At 36.4% G+C, this 15837-nt stretch overlaps 2 protein-coding genes across 28 annotated transcripts; both read right to left on the reverse strand.

Moving 5' to 3' along the window:
* Positions 1-44: 44 nt before the first annotated feature.
* LOC124174605 (protein nervous wreck) lies at positions 45-8901 on the reverse strand. 3 transcript variants are annotated; one of them, XM_046553858.1, is made up of 22 exons: positions 8789-8898; positions 7031-7128; positions 6260-6305; positions 5589-5674; positions 5338-5482; positions 5097-5233; positions 4825-4888; positions 4499-4627; positions 4272-4394; positions 4077-4180; positions 3852-3996; positions 3674-3751; positions 3537-3588; positions 3280-3383; positions 2986-3145; positions 2717-2889; positions 2310-2619; positions 2011-2225; positions 1801-1900; positions 1554-1688; positions 1217-1248; positions 45-914 (listed from the first exon to the last, which is right to left on the reverse strand). In XM_046553858.1, exons 1-22 carry the CDS (start codon positions 8807-8809, stop codon positions 348-350), a joined length of 3024 nt encoding a protein of 1007 aa, XP_046409814.1. In that variant the 5' UTR covers positions 8810-8898; the 3' UTR covers positions 45-347. The 3 variants fall into 3 exon arrangements, with proteins under 3 accessions (XP_046409814.1, XP_046409815.1, XP_046409816.1); XM_046553859.1 differs by lacking the exon at positions 6260-6305 and having other exon boundaries at positions 8789-8901; XM_046553860.1 differs by lacking the exon at positions 1217-1248 and having other exon boundaries at positions 772-914.
* Positions 8902-9705: 804 nt separating this feature from the next.
* LOC124174613 (BTB/POZ domain-containing protein 10) lies at positions 9706-15339 on the reverse strand. Of its 25 annotated transcripts, none has more exons than XM_046553899.1 (8): positions 15293-15339; positions 14663-14710; positions 13600-13725; positions 12246-12341; positions 11707-11844; positions 11279-11550; positions 10400-10597; positions 9706-10261 (listed from the first exon to the last, which is right to left on the reverse strand). In XM_046553899.1, the coding sequence occupies exons 3-8, from the start codon at positions 13713-13715 to the stop codon at positions 9801-9803; spliced, it is 1281 nt and encodes a 426-aa protein (XP_046409855.1). In that variant the 5' UTR covers positions 13716-13725; positions 14663-14710; positions 15293-15339; the 3' UTR covers positions 9706-9800. The 25 variants fall into 25 exon arrangements, with proteins under 25 accessions (XP_046409855.1, XP_046409851.1, XP_046409850.1 ...); XM_046553895.1 differs by having other exon boundaries at positions 14642-14710; XM_046553894.1 differs by lacking the exon at positions 15293-15339 and adding an exon at positions 15176-15286 and having other exon boundaries at positions 14642-14710.
* Between the last annotated feature and the right edge of the window lie 498 nt (positions 15340-15837).

Raw genomic sequence — 15837 nt, forward strand, 5'->3', positions numbered from 1 at the left:
GTTGAGACTTATGAAGGCGTTCGGAAAATTATCTGAGAGCTATATTACAGGTATCGACAATTCTCTTTATTACTTGAAGTCTGTATATTAATATCTTGTAAATATGTTGCAAAAATCGCAACTTACTTTTTAACTATTTTCACCTAGAGTATTAGCTAGCAAAAATTGTGTACATAATATTAACATAAAAATATTTAGTTACAGTATGATTAGTCTTTTTTTCCAAGAACCTCAGGAGAATTCCAAAATTCCAACAAGTGCTGAAATTTGTACTGATGATTTTTCGGAAGAGCCAATTTTTCTGTTAAGGCGGGACATTCTGTTGTTTCTCCGAGGCCAGGTCAATCCTAGGCATTAGATTCTTTCAAGTTTTGAAGTTTTTCTAATTGATCTGGTTGTAGTTCATCTGGAATGCTCGCTCTTCCTCCAACGATTACCTTTTCTTGGACAATGTCTGGCATATCTGCCACTTGAGAATCAATCTCTGTGTCACGCGTCACCAAAGACTGTGAGTTCTCAGCAGTGCTGGGCCCAGATGTTGAATCCGCCTCACTACCAGAGCTGCTGCTTACTGGAAAGGGGGCTGAATCAGCAGAGAAATCGTCGACGACAGATTTTTCATCAGTTTCCTCTAATACCTCCACCTCGTCTCGTTGTTGTACGTCAACTTGTTCCCGAAGGTCACTTTCTGCTGTTTTCTTAACTGAATCTTTTGAAGATTTTTTAGCTTTGTCCTTTGTTTCCTCGGAAGCTTCGTCTCCATTACTAGGAAACGATCGCTCGATTTCTTCCATAGGCGTAGCTGCGGTAATAACTATCTGTGCTACACCCAAACCAAACTCGTCAGTTTCTTGAGAGGACACTATCCTTTGAACTTCCACATCAGATTCTTGCTCTTGTTGATTCTCATCTTCCTACAATCCAAAGTTAAGTCATATTTTACAATATGTTAGACAGGATCTATAGCTTTATGCGCAATTTCTAAAGTGGAATAAAATTCAGTTGAGACATTCCCTCTACTGTCTGATATTATACACATTTGTGTGCACGATTGTTTTTACTAATCTGACTTGACTAATGTTTTGGTCCAATATTATTTCTTACAATTTTGTTAGCCAAGATTCCAGTGATACAACACTGGATTTGTCGGAACATTTTTTTTTTACCGATGTCAAAATCTTACTTAGGAGTTATTTCAGTATAATTCTTGATTTACCTGAGGAACCGATTCATCAGTAACTTCCACAACTTGAGCAGCGAGAGAATATTTATTATTGAAAATGTAAACACATGAAAAATATCGGCTACCACATGAATAAATAAAAAGAGAACGAGAGAGAAAATAAAATGATATTCTATGAACTTGCATACCAAAAGAAAAGAGTATTCTATGTAAGTTATTTTATCGATAAAAATGATTATTTGAAAAATTTACTTCGTTGCCAAAAATTGATGAATTCTAGGACTTCAACTTTGGTACTCTTCAAGTACATGCATGATCCCAACGAAAAAAATCAACGTGCACTCGGTGTATTTGTCATTTTTGAAAGTACCTATTATTCCTGGTGGCTGGGTATCAACATCGTCTCCAAACTGTGACCCGTAATGGTCGTGTTGGTTCTTAGATAATTTGATTGCAAAACCCTGTTGATCGCTCATCACTTGACTCGGCATATTTTCAGAAAACTCTACACAAACAGAGCGATGAGGAATAAAGGAATTTCATAGGTCTTTACTGTAGGATAAATGTGAATGTCATCTTTGTTAGACTTTCACTTAGTTAATAATATTTGTTATTACCAGGTGGAATAGGTTGAGTGATGTCATCAGATAACAAGAACTCTGGTATTTCAGGTGGTGTAAATACAGGTGGTGCTGAACTTGGCGGTGTGTTGTCCTCCTGTAATGAAATCAAAATGATTTCACTATTTCTATGAGTTTTACATGTCATATCTTGATTTAGATTGGTCTCAAAATTTTCTATCGAATCAAATCCTGCTCAAAGTTTACCTGCGGTGTCAAGGGCGATCCATCAGCGGCGCATGGTTCAACTATAAGAGATGGGAAAATGCCACATTGGCCACGTAGTTCTCCTTCCCACCAGCCATCATCGACATCGTGTGGTTCTTTTCGTAAAACTCGCAACACATCTCCTTCCATGAAACTGAGCTCTTCAGCACTGTTGGCATCATAATCGTACAACGCTATGCAGTACTGTGATGTACCTGGAATGCATTTTAAATGTAGGATTGCTCTACTAGTAACACAGTCCAAGTCAGGAATGATTAATGAATATCATTAATAATTACCATTTATGTGGGTTTCTATGACTGTGTTTTCAGTTGTGTCCTGTAAATTCATATCAGGGTCAACAGCGTCATGGTCATCAATAGTATAATCGACTGAGGAGAATGAGATTTGCTGAACAAGCGTTCCAGGTCCTTGTGAACTTAAACCAGTTGTAGTGTCGACGTCTCTTTCAACATCTAGATAATTCTGAGGCACAAATCCCTCTTCACCACGGTAGTTCCGTGCTCGAAGCCATCCGTCTCCATCACCCTCACCGACAACGTCGAGTTGCTCACTTTCAACAATCGATAATTCATCAGGGTTTTGTGCCTAGGTGAAAATCAGTTTTTTATTCACCCATTACTCCACCATCTTGTTCGTTAGTAAGTCTTTATTAATTTACACTTCAGAATACGAATATACTGACTGTGTATGAATAAAGTGCTGTGCATTTGTATATTTGCTGGTTAGAAGCGACCTCTGATGACTCTTGCGCTTGATTTGCATCAGCTTTGTCATCGTCATCCCAGTCGACTGCAGTTGCATCATCCCAACCAGCAGTGAGTTGCTCTATTCGTTGCTGTTCTTGTTCCAACATTGCTTAAAAAAAATTTTTTCAAGTAATCAGCAATGAATAACGCAACAGCTAAGAACTTAGCAGTCAACGATTAGGAACAATTTTTTTCTGTCCTTTACCATCAACTTCTGTACTGTCATGCCTTTGCCTATCTTCCTCTTCCGCATTCTCTTCAGATTGTTCTATGGCGCCATGATTCGTGCCTGGCCTTTCAACTGTAGTGAGATCACTGCCACCGTCACCATCACTGTCATAAAACGAATCTGAGGACGGATGTTCCTGAAAATATTCTTATTCTCCACATTGTTGCACTTGATGTTCTTGGAAATTAGGTGAGAAGGAATAAAAACAAACTTATAAACTTTTGATAGTAATTTTGATGCATTAAGCACAAAATAATCGCTCATGCGTACCGCTACTCCAGATGCATCAGTGCGAAATGATATAGAGCTGGCGGAACGAGGCATATCTTGCACACTCAACGTTTCAGCTTCTTGTAACAGTTCATCAATGTTGACTATAAAAAATTAATACTTTTGAACACGAGGGAAAACTTATATTGAATACATTTTGTCGAATTTATGAGAAACACAGAATCTTAGTGCTTTTAAATAGCCCGGAGAACATTATCTCCATGAACGAAATATTCATTCTATATTACTTAACTCACCACCACCGTTGCGAAGACAATCGAGCCGTGCTTCCGCCTTCATCTTTGCAGTCTGCACGATAAAAATGAACAATATTATGTTAAGTTGTAGAAAACAAGTTTACAGTTGCAATTATATGATTTGTGTGAAAACGTACTTCTGAGCGCCTGATAGTCTGTTTCAATTCATCCATCTTTGTATCCAAATCAGGTCCATTCGGATCATTAGGATCCGACTGCAATTGAAAATGCGTTTATTTAATGATCACCTATTTTCACAAACTTTATCATCACGGCATAAATGGTAAAAGACTTCAAATTCTGTTGAAGTTTTACCTTTTGTCCAGATTCTTTGAGCTGTTGTACAAATTGCAATTTTTTAGTAGCTTCTCTTATAGTATTCCCTTCTCTGGCCATTCTTGTTGCCCATCGCCGAGCTTCTTTTCCTAATGTTAACGACGCTGAATGGTCTGCCGTAACTCTGAACATGACAGATGTTATTACTATCTGACTGATCGTGCCCACGTAGAGTAGAGTTGTGAATCATATAAGTTCTCTTACCTGTTAACTGGGTCACTATCGCAAGGTTCAAATTCATATTGTATATGTTGTTTCAATACTGGATAGTACAGGTAACAACATTGTAAGTTATACTCCCGGGTAAGCTGTGGAATCAAAATACCTTAAGCAACTCTTGAACCAAGCGTCGAGTAATTACGTAGTATAGTATTCTAAATTTTGAGAAAATAATAGCACCTGTTGAGCTTGATCACGGATTTTACCAAAACTGTTCTGTGTTGCTAAGCATGTGAGGAGTTCTGTGCGGCCCATGAGTGTTAGGTATTCGGCTACCTTGTCATAAACGCCTTGTTCTAGGAACTGTAATTACGATTCGTCAAACAACTTGAAGCGGATAAAATAGAGAAGAGACATCAAATAGGACAATGATCTTGATGCAATATTCATATATATGTAAAATATACCTGCATCGTTGTCTGCAAGTCCACTACAAAATATCTGTTTTGATGAGCGTTAGCAGCAGCGAGGCTAAGTAGATAATCATTACGTGCTCCAGTAGATTTCTCCTCCAAAGCATCCCGCTTTGAACTGACCTACGTTGGCAGATATAGAGGGACATTGATTATTCTGAATCGGCTTGAAGTACGGTATAAAATGTACAAAGTAATTGAAAACAAGGAAAAGTGTGTTTAAAAATGAACATGTCACCTGAAAAAATTATTTTTACATCATACTTTTGGCTTCATCTATTATAACTATTTTTAAATTTACACATCGTTTCTGAAAATACCTTGGCACTATTTTTTTGCAGTGATGTTATTGACTGGAAGAACGATCCCTTCTTTTTCTTGAGCCTGGAATGATGTGTAATACAAATTAACCTTTACGAATGTAATAGCAGACATTGCGTAATTAACAAAACTTGTCCATGATTGTTGAAATAAGAAAATGCGACACGAATTAGGGTGAATCGTGAATTTAAAATTTGAGAAACATTCCGCTTGAGTATTGAATTTACAAGTATAACAAGATGTAAAGTTTTGATTAAAAATTTCCACCCACTTTTCCTCGATATCCTTGGCTTTGTCGCGGACATCATGAGCACTGTGCTCTTCGTCAAAATAGAACTTTTTTGTCTTATCAACATCTTGTACGCAAGTTTGAAGCTCTTTTTGTACCATCATCAATTGGTCGATAGCCTGTAACAGGTGATTCAGTTGCATATAATTTGCGTCGTGAATAACGTGTTTAGAAATTATCGATACGTTATAAATCATTCATTTCACATTATATTTCATTATACCTTTTTAGAAATTTGAACTTTGTGCAACTTCAAACTCTTTGCATCGTCGGCAATTTGTTGTTGAAAGACTTCGATTGCTGCCAAACGTGCTCTAGCTAGTTTCTCGTTTTCTTCTAATACTGTTCTCCAAACATTCCACATGTTCCTATGAATCATTTAAAATTACTTCGCAATGTTGAAGTGCGACATTACAAAATTTTTTGTTCTGCATTTTCTTTAAAAAAAATGTCAATGGAAACATATATAATTACCATTTTTCTTCTCCACCCTCGATTTTGATATCAGGTATATTTGGAATCTTTTTATTCAAGTATGCCGAAGATATTTTAAGTAACGCCTGAAAAATAATTCGAAATCTGAGTCACTATAACACACCTGCTTTATGTGCGGAAACATATAAACTATTTCATGGCAACGTCCGAAGAAAGATTCTCGTATTTCTTCTCTTCTTTTTTTAGAATAGACCAGTTATACGTTAAAAAATAAAACGCATACCTATACAAATGACTTTCATAAATCACATAACAAACCCGAGGAAATACATACGATTTCACCATCAGGATTTGAATGAAAACTTTTTACCTCACAATGTGAAGAGAAAAACGATCAGTGGCATAGTATTGGAACGTTGATCATTTAGTAAACAGAATTTGTACAACAGGGTGTGTTGATGTGATGAAATAGTATGCAAATATAGATATAAAGTTGGAACATATATAGCGTAATGTATGCTTCGGTATATAATATATTGACGAACGTATTTTTATACGTAGTCGGACCGAATGGGGATGCTACCCATTCATAAATTAGGAACCAAGTATATATGAAAGAAGGAACGTAAACCGGGAATCACAACAGAAACAGGCAGATCGATGATTGGGTAATTATTAATAACTATACTACAATGGTAACTGAAACTCACCTCAGAATAGGACTTTTCGATTGCAGATTTCTTAATCGTGAAATTTCTGTACAATTAAATATTAATTGAATATTTTAATTATAATGAAGATGTACAAATTGATAAAGCTATATATCGTTACAGTAATATAATATGATGTATACAAGAAGGAAACAAAAATTTGCGGCAGTAATTTCAAAACGCAAGATATTCCATCCGTTATATATAATATTATTTTGTACAAAATATGAAATTCGTTCAAATTTATACAACATGATGTATAATTATTTTTCTTACACTATACATATGTATATTCAGTATAATGATACATGCGCTTTGAAAATATAGACAGATTCTTGCGTGAATCTAAATATGTCAAATAAAATTTTTTTTTTTTTATTTGTCAGAAGCGTTTTCTCACTTTTATGACTGATGGCACGGCTTTCGGTACTCCATTCTAATCGATCAGAAATCAATTCTGATGAAATCTTGAGGATATTATACTTTATACTTATCATGCTATTGCATTACCTTGATAAGTTTCAAATCAACCGTCGCTTCAGATAGTATCAAATGTGATTGATAGGGTAATATAACAACGTTTAATATACGTATTTAGTTTATTTATAGCCATCAGCCATAACACGTGAATATTGAGCGGCAAAAAAACAAACGAAAAAAAAACTACGCTAAAATGCCGTAACAATGATCTCCTAAAATTTCTGCGAGCGAACAAAAAAAAAAAAAAAACACATATGACGCAGCGTTATATCTAATTGTAATCAAGCTCACCGTATATCCTCCAACAAATCGCATTCATGTTGATTTTTTGCCTGCAGTTTCGCTGCCTGTTCGGTATGCAAGTTTTTCAAAAACTTTGCATAATTTCCCTGTACGAAAAATATTCATACGTTTCTTTAAAACAGTAATTACCTGCATTCGGTTATAATTGGTATGGGATTGGAATACGCGTCAATCACGACGTACTTTGCTCTTTTCGCTTTTCATAATTATACCGTACGAACCGCATTACGAGAGTATACCCACAGAGAATCTTGCATATATCCTAGTTTCTCAACGAATATCGATCATAGATATAAGGCATATGCGGATTGTTTTAAACGACGACGATGTGAACTTACGATGATGGTGAAATGGGACAATCACTGATTGTACACAGTAAGAGAAACGTGCCAAATACTTCTTTCCTTATCGCGACGATGTTCTGCAGATAGTCGTTTGCTAAATTTTCAGTTTTTCAATTCCTTCAATTTATACTTACGGGTTTACGCTTACATAACGATAACATGAAACAGTTACAATTTATACATACACACATATATATATACACACACAATTTATACTCTTCCGAATTCACAGCGCACGCCTCACGTAATCAATGATATTATATGATTTCAAAATATATATGACTCCATTTTTTTTTCCAAGATAATTCAATATTCGGCACTAAAATAGCGTATTACTGAAAATAAGATTCGCTGATTTGCACTTTGACATAGAATTATTTGAAAACTGCAGCAGTACGGTGTGCGGAAAATAATTATTTAGGTATTTAGAAAAAAGAATTGAGTAACATCGGCGTGACCTATACCTATGCATAAATATCGAAGCGCAGATTGTATATATGTAGGTTTATATATTCACATAATGTACATAATCGCATTAAATTTTCCTTAGACTCTTCACCTTGAGAAAAAGCTCTGACGTGAATTAAGGAAGTGGGTAATGCAGAGGTTTTTTTTTTTACTAGCTCCAGGACTGCTCGTCTTACTTGTATAATTATGGACGAAGGATGAAATTAAAGCCAATCTAACGAAGGATTTCGGTTATACCTGCGATTTATAAATCTCATTCGAAATGTATAAACGGCCATTTTTTCATTCAAGAATGAAGCATCACTGCATCAAACGTGCAGTAGGTCATCATTTGTAGGTAGATATTTACCACATATCCACTATGTACAGCCAAGGGCGATCATGTATTTTGAAGATAATTGTGCATGCGATCCATATCAAACCTACATCACGAACGATGACGGATGTATTCACGAGTGAAGATCGTTTTGCGATAGTTGCGATAATTTGAATTTGAATAACGATTCGGTTTAATCTTCGATTCGTTGCAAAGTCCCTTGCATATTATTCTAGACGAAAATTCGAGAGTTTGAACGATTATTACATTGATAACGAAACAACCCAGAAAATAAAAGGTGCGAAAGTAAAATATAGTATTCGTGTAAAATTTTGCGGAGGTAAAAGACCCGGGCATTGATTTTCCCGGTTAGTGTGTCGGTGGTATCAATTTTATATTTGGTACCCAGAATCAATAAGGCAGGTCGGAAACCCCCGCGTGTATATTGTATTCGATTATACGGTTGATATGTAAAAGTAAACAGTAAACTTGACCGCGATTCTCAGGGCGAGGGGGATGAAATGTTTAATTAATAAATCCAGTCTCCGCCGTAAATTTGTGGGTAGGTACACGCCTTTCGGGTATCGTTCGCCTTTTAATCGGCGATAATGCACTTACTTTTCTTGGGGGCGGCTGCATGCTGAACACACTTGGCTGCTGCAGCCTCGCCACTAAGTACTGTAATTTTTTGGAAATGCCTTCACTGGTTACCAACCCGTATACTACTGCTCTCTTGCCCTCGTCTCAACCTATTTATTGATCGAACCGACGCTTGCGCCCGGAGGTGTGTTTTCGTCGGTCCACGATATACGCGCGAGACCATCAAACCCGCCTACTCTTCTTCTCCACTTTGCTCTCTATCACGAGATACCTTCTCTATTTTCTTCTCTCCTCTTTCTAATTTCGCTTGGACTTCGAATAACTGAATGAATAAATGCGAAAATAAATTTAAAGCGGATTGAAAAAAAGAAATAATCATCATCAACAGCGGGTGATAATTTCAACCCTCCGCAATTGATAATGGGACAAAGAGAGAAAACACGCGTGAAAAATTTGAGATTTTGTTTTTTTCACTTCAATAATTATGTAACACGTTCGTGTATAATATGGATAATATGTAACACTCGTTTTAAGGTAACGCTACATTTTTCTACAGTTCGATTAGAGGAGATGAATAAGGATACTAGCGCGCTTGTACGCATGATTAGACTGTTCCGTTTGCTAACGCTCATTTGTGCGTAAATTATCATCTATTATAATTTATAATGTATCAAAGGATCAATCGCTAACTGATCCCAAGGCCGATCTATTTTTGTTCAAAGAACCCCTACGTCTATTGGTACCTCGATTTTCAGATCCAGTGATTTTTCACCTACACTTCAACATCACGGGAAACGTAAGCGTTCGTAAAATTTTTTAAAGTTTAAACAATTGTGGCTAATCTCTATCGTCCCTCGATTTTTACTCGCACATTCGATTATTACTATAAATAACGCTAGGGTGAGAATTGAGGTGTGAATGATAGAGCGGGTCAGTATGTTGTTTGAAAATTTTATTAAATATATTTCAAAGTGTATAAACAGGTATAGATAATGTGTCAGATTTGTTCTTACTGGTATAATTATATCATTTAAGAGGTTTCGTCGGGTAATAATTGGTTGAGATCCGAGTCCGCTGGTAATCCAACGGCTCCTTCAGCGTCAGTATCAATGCCCATGGGATTAGCTGCTAATGGTTGAGGTATAGGATCCATGCCGATTGCCGTTATGGGATTTTCTCCAGCATCCAGTACAGGATCTGCTGTAGCCTCGGCAAGATTTGTTACAGACTTAGATTTCAGGCATTGAAAATCGACGTGACGGCTCTTGGCTTCTTCTTTCTCCCATGACATGTGAATAAAAGGACGTTGGACGTAATTATATATAACTTCCGCACGGCCGTCCGCTCTTTTCTTCACCTTCTCCTTGTACGTTGGGTATCCCTCGATCCCCAAGCGTATTTTTTTCAGTCCTCGTTCTTTCATCACTTGTTTGGCCACATCTCGATTTTCAATGTATTTAAAAAATCGGTACATGGCCGTGCTGTTCACCGCTACGAAAAAACAACGATTCGGTTCATTACAAAGTAAGGCATTTCGGGATTTCGTTATCGCGTCTGTGAGAAACAAATTCGGGAAGTGAAAGATGTGAATCGCGAATTGTGCATATTTTATATCAAATCATTTATTACTCTGTGAGTATTCCTCGCCCATTTGGGGTGGATATTCTTCATCCCAGTCTACGACGTCATCTTCGAGTAAAACTACGACGTGGCATTCTCTGTCTCCTCGTTGCGCACTGTTAACCATTAGTGGTAATATCAAGTCTTCAAGAAAAACTTCAAACTGGCAGCGAGCTCCTTCATTAGACAATTCGTGAAGCAGTCCCCCTGTAACACATTTCAATTCATATTTGGATGCAGGTAAAAAATTTGTTTCTCCAAGCTTTATAGAATTTAGATGTTGAGATACCGTAGTGTATTCATTTTTCTCAAGAATCATTCGATTTTATAAAGTCAATGAGATGTTTCATAAGTGAATATCTTACGTTTTTGGATACCACTTTATGCACAGTATATTAAAAATACACTGAATTTCATAAAGTTATTATTTTGTTCGAACAAAAAGAATTGTTAAAGAATAGATTCGAATAGTTGGGGTGACTTGAAACCTAACTTGGAACCACGTGTTTCTAGAAATGTAAAACTTCAAACGAATCTGTGCCTCTTAAATTTTCACCTTCGTAGGAAAAGGCAAAAACTCATTGACAATCTTTGTCCCATTTACTATCTCGTGACTTTAGATGTTTTTTTCAACCTCAATAATACACCCTATATACAATCCCAATTTTATTGCCTGAAACTTTGCTCAAATACCTACTTGTAATTAGTTTCTCGTGGCATTGGTGATACGTGATGGAGTTTAAAGTTTTAAAACCCCTTAAATATTTTAACTCTAATAATAACTACTGAAACTTGATTGTATCAGTAAAAAAAAAATCCAATTGTATACCACTTTTTTAGAATGATTGGAGTTTGCTTTTAAATTGGGCAGTGCAGTTCAAAACTTACGCAAATTTTGGCATTTAACTGTGTTGGCATCAAACGGTACCAGAAGATAATCGCAAGCTTCGTGAAGTTCTTGTACAGTAACGGTAGGAGGGCACCGAATTACGCCTTCTTTATAGTACTCCAAAATGGCTCTGAATACCATGGCAGAAATTCCATCCGCAAGTTCGTGTTCACCTCTTTCATTTGGCAGAGCAAATTCGATGCCGGAACTGAACATACGGCCCAGCATCGTATTTGGATAAGCAGTGAATAATGCCGGATCTAAAATGAATCTATAAAGCATTCAACAGTCGTTATAACATCGTACAATAGGCAGTTGATTTTTCTCGATTGGGATACAAATGCTAATTTCTCGTATAATTCATGAACATTTCATCTGACTGGGATTGAAATTCTTCGATAAACAAGCATTGAATGTTATCTATTACCTAGTATTATCAACAATGAGCGTTATCCGCTCTTCACTGGCTGGTGCACCACTCATGCCGGATGCAACTCCCGGCGCTGATACTTTATCATGAGTTTGGTTAGGCTGAGGTTTTGCAAACCCGACTGATGAACGCATTCTGTAACAGTAGAGTATAAAAGGATAGCTCAATACTAAGTATGTATAATATTCGGCAATGACACACAGCAGAATGGCTTTTGCGTGACCCCTTTACTTTGGAAATTTGGTAGGTACATGAGATTTGAGAAAAGATATCGTAGCAATTGACGCATGTAAACATACCTGACGCGCTACCAGCTGTTGGTCTCACCTAGTTCCTCGGAACCTTATCCTCGAAGATGAATAACTTTACAGTGGCAACAGTAAGAGTGGATAGATCAAATGATTATCAAAACTGAGTTCGATTACGAGTGATTAATTTTTATACTGACAACACTTTAGAAGTAATCGACAGATATTATCATCAAGCTAGACCAACTACTGTTTTTATTCTTTACCTTTCTTATCTATTTCACTTACGTGCTTTGTCTTTCTGGATTGAGGGAACGACAGTGCTGGTCGTTGCTTCCATCCCGCTGTACCAGACAAGGTTTTGGTTTGGTTGAGCCACCACAACTACATGCAAAACAACCATATTTTCTTACTAATCTTCTACTAATATCAAGCAATCCAAGGACTACCAGTACCTGGTTATTTAACACGAGAGAGTGCTAAGAGAAACTTTCTAAAAATAAGCGTACAGTGAACAACTTATAATCAAGATAATGTCACAACATAACGTGACAACAACGAATGACAACACCTTTGAAATATCGAAAATAAGTACTATTATACGATTGTCAACGACCATTTCATCAAGCTAGTACATTTGATTAAACGTCGGAAGTTCCGCTTTTCCTAAACGCACTACCTAAAACCAGCATAGAGTAAACTGAATGACAAGGAAAACGAACTGATTCTAACTGTTAGGGTTTTATATCGGAAATTATGGAGAAATGGATGATAATGGAATAGAAAAATAGTAATGAAATATTATTCAGACCACCTACAGCGCATGAAGCTAATTTTCGAATGTATTTTTGGTTGATTTTATCGGGTGGAAAAGTAATAAAATTCGTGTCGATACCAAGAATCAGAGACAAGCCACAAGAAGTTTTGTACCTGAAATTGTAATGTTGTATAAAATTAAACTTACATTTATACCGTTTGATAATGGTTGATAAAAACAACCATGCACTGATGTTTTCTACATTTTACCCAGATTCACGTAGTCATTTTCTGATTCGTTGCAGAATATTTCTACCAAATTTCAAAAGGGCTTTGTTAAATCATTTGACCTACTGTACCATTTGATGACCATTTGTCCTTTCTGGCTGTGCCAATAATAAATTTTGCTACTCGTTATAACGTCAAACGATTCTCAGTAAATATTCGTTTGTACACCCATTTAAACAAGTCATCAAGCCTCTATTTTAATCTGATCTTGCTAATATACTTCAGAAAACAATCAAATATTAAATTATTTTCTACAGCTAATAGCGTGCTTAATGTTATTCACTTGCTTGTTTCTACCATAGACACATTATTCTTGTTCAGAAAAAGATTTATTATAGTAGATAATTTATATTCATTCTGAACAAATAACGTACGAACATGCAGAGAATTCTAAAGCTACAATTAAACTACTATCTTCTATGTAATAATAACATCAATATTCAACGACGTGTACAATATTTTTTATTTACTTTAAACATTCTCTTTACGACCTCACATCATCTTAAGAGAACAATTTATAGCTTAGGAAATTTTAATACGTTTACTACGTCGTATCGTTATTCAGACCGTTTATCTTTAGTATCAGAATCCAACCTACCCAAATCTGTTCTTGTATACGCGGTGGCGACCGCGGCTATCCGTTTCCTTGTAGTCTGTCTCTGTATCGCTGCTACTATCTTGCACATAACTTAAACGATCTCCAGGATTTGACATGTCAGGCCAGCTAGTAGAATGATGAAAGAAAAAAAACCAGAAAAATATTCATTAATCACTGACTGTAAAATACTTTAAAGTTTTACAACAATGAGCTACATGACTAGGTGATCTGAATGAAGAAGGCAAATCTGAATTTGCATGATTTCCGAGCGGGATGAAAAATTTACAGTATAGAAAAATCTTACAGTGAAATTGATGTTTTATCCATTGAAAAACAGATATGAAGAAACAGGATTCCAAGGTGACCTTGTCAACTTAGCAATGAAATAACAAGTAAACTACTCCGCGTTTATTTAGTTGCCTTGAACACTTTGTAAAAATATTCTTCTTTTAGAAATTTCAATGTTTGATGAACAATTATAAACGATGCATGAAAAGTTTGGACAACGTTATGCTTTCAAGTCAAACTTGACTGCGGTAATAATAAGAGAATACAGAAGCTGTGGCGTGTCTCGAGTCTCAAAATAAATTGAAGTAAGTTCATTTGCCAAAAGTAATCACGTATCATCGTACTTGCATACGTATATTCAAGACTTTATATTAATAGATCACAGGATCATCACAAAGGTAGTGAAATGTTATACAACACTTCACTCGACAACAGAGAAGTATGCCTTGCTTGTACGACGCAGTCGTATTATTGATAAGTGAGATGACGAATCGTACGAGTAACAACCTATAATAACAGTAAAACGTGCCACTCCCTATTTTTTATCTTTCTTTCTTCGTAATCCTAATTTCTTTTAGTCACCACGGTTGGAAATCTCGTGGGGAGAAATAAGGAAAATATGTTGACAAGAACATAGATCCAACGATTTTTGTTGGAATCCCTTGAATAGAGTACAGCTAGCATTGTTGGGACTATGAAGTTTAGTTACTGAGAAATACTAGAGGTCTGGTTGTTGTGTGTATAATGTACTTACGAATGATAAAATGGTAAATACCACTCTATTTTCTCCAATAGCCACTTTAATGAGGAGCAAATTTGAACGCTGCAAAAGTAAAACCTAACCTGTCTAGTTTTTTTTACAGTAAATCGCATTCCAAACCAACGGTTAATACCCTTAAAGGTTGTCTGATATTTTTCAATTACCTGATAGACTAGGCCATTTGTTATGGTTTTTTCTACAATAACTTTATTCTCGTCTGTTCTACGGATCCCGAAACTTCGGCAGACAAAGGTACATATGTTCGGAAGGAGATGCAGAAACAATTACTAGCCGTGACTAAGTTAGTGTTTTTTTTTTTTTTTTTGGTTTTTCTTTCTTTTCTTATACTTTTCTCATTATGAACAGAACGCACAGGTAGAATGATAATTAATATCAAATTGACAATATTTTTTCTTTTTTTGTTTTTCCTAACTCCGTCTGTCACTCCTAATAAATAAACTGTATTCTCCTGTCATATGAATCACTTAAATCGAACTTACGGCACTCTTTTGGCCCGTATTGACGTACCAATGATTATTTTAACGACAGTCTACTGGCTCAAAAAGACAACATGGTATTAACATTTGATTTGAAACTGTCAAAGAACTCCCCGTTAGCAACTAAGGACTATTTCACGGTCTATACCGGACGGGGTTCAATGGTTGGTCAGGAGAAATCCCTTTGGCTGAAACTTGGAGCATGTACTACTGGAGGGAGCTACCTATTCCATCGACCTCGCGATAGTTGCAGCCCGAGTAATGAGAGAGACAGGCTATAACCAACATACACCTCTCTCTCTCTCACTCCTTTGCTGCACTTTCTGTGTACGCTAACCACTGACGCTAACCAGTAGTATGACATACTCTAAGGGCTGAAAGGACTTAAATCAGACAGGCGCGCAGACGCGGGGAATTCTCGAAGCTGGGCAAAGATACCGATGTAGTTATGTAGTGTACTCTTAGCATTTTCTGAATTAGAAGGAATAAATTCTAGGTATGTAACATACATAGATGCGTACATACGTCGTCGATTTATTTCGACGGTAAACCGTGATTGGAGTAATAACAATTCTTCGGAGTGTAAAATCGATTACGATTTCGGTCATTAAACCCTCAACGCATCAATCGATAGCGTTAAAATTTGTCGACTCCTCATTGGTCGAACTTGGTACGTCGACCGGCTCGCTTTTG

The sequence above is a fragment of the Neodiprion fabricii genome, chromosome 2, assembly GCF_021155785.1.
Source record: "Neodiprion fabricii isolate iyNeoFabr1 chromosome 2, iyNeoFabr1.1, whole genome shotgun sequence".
Lineage (NCBI taxonomy): Eukaryota > Metazoa > Arthropoda > Insecta > Hymenoptera > Diprionidae > Neodiprion > Neodiprion fabricii.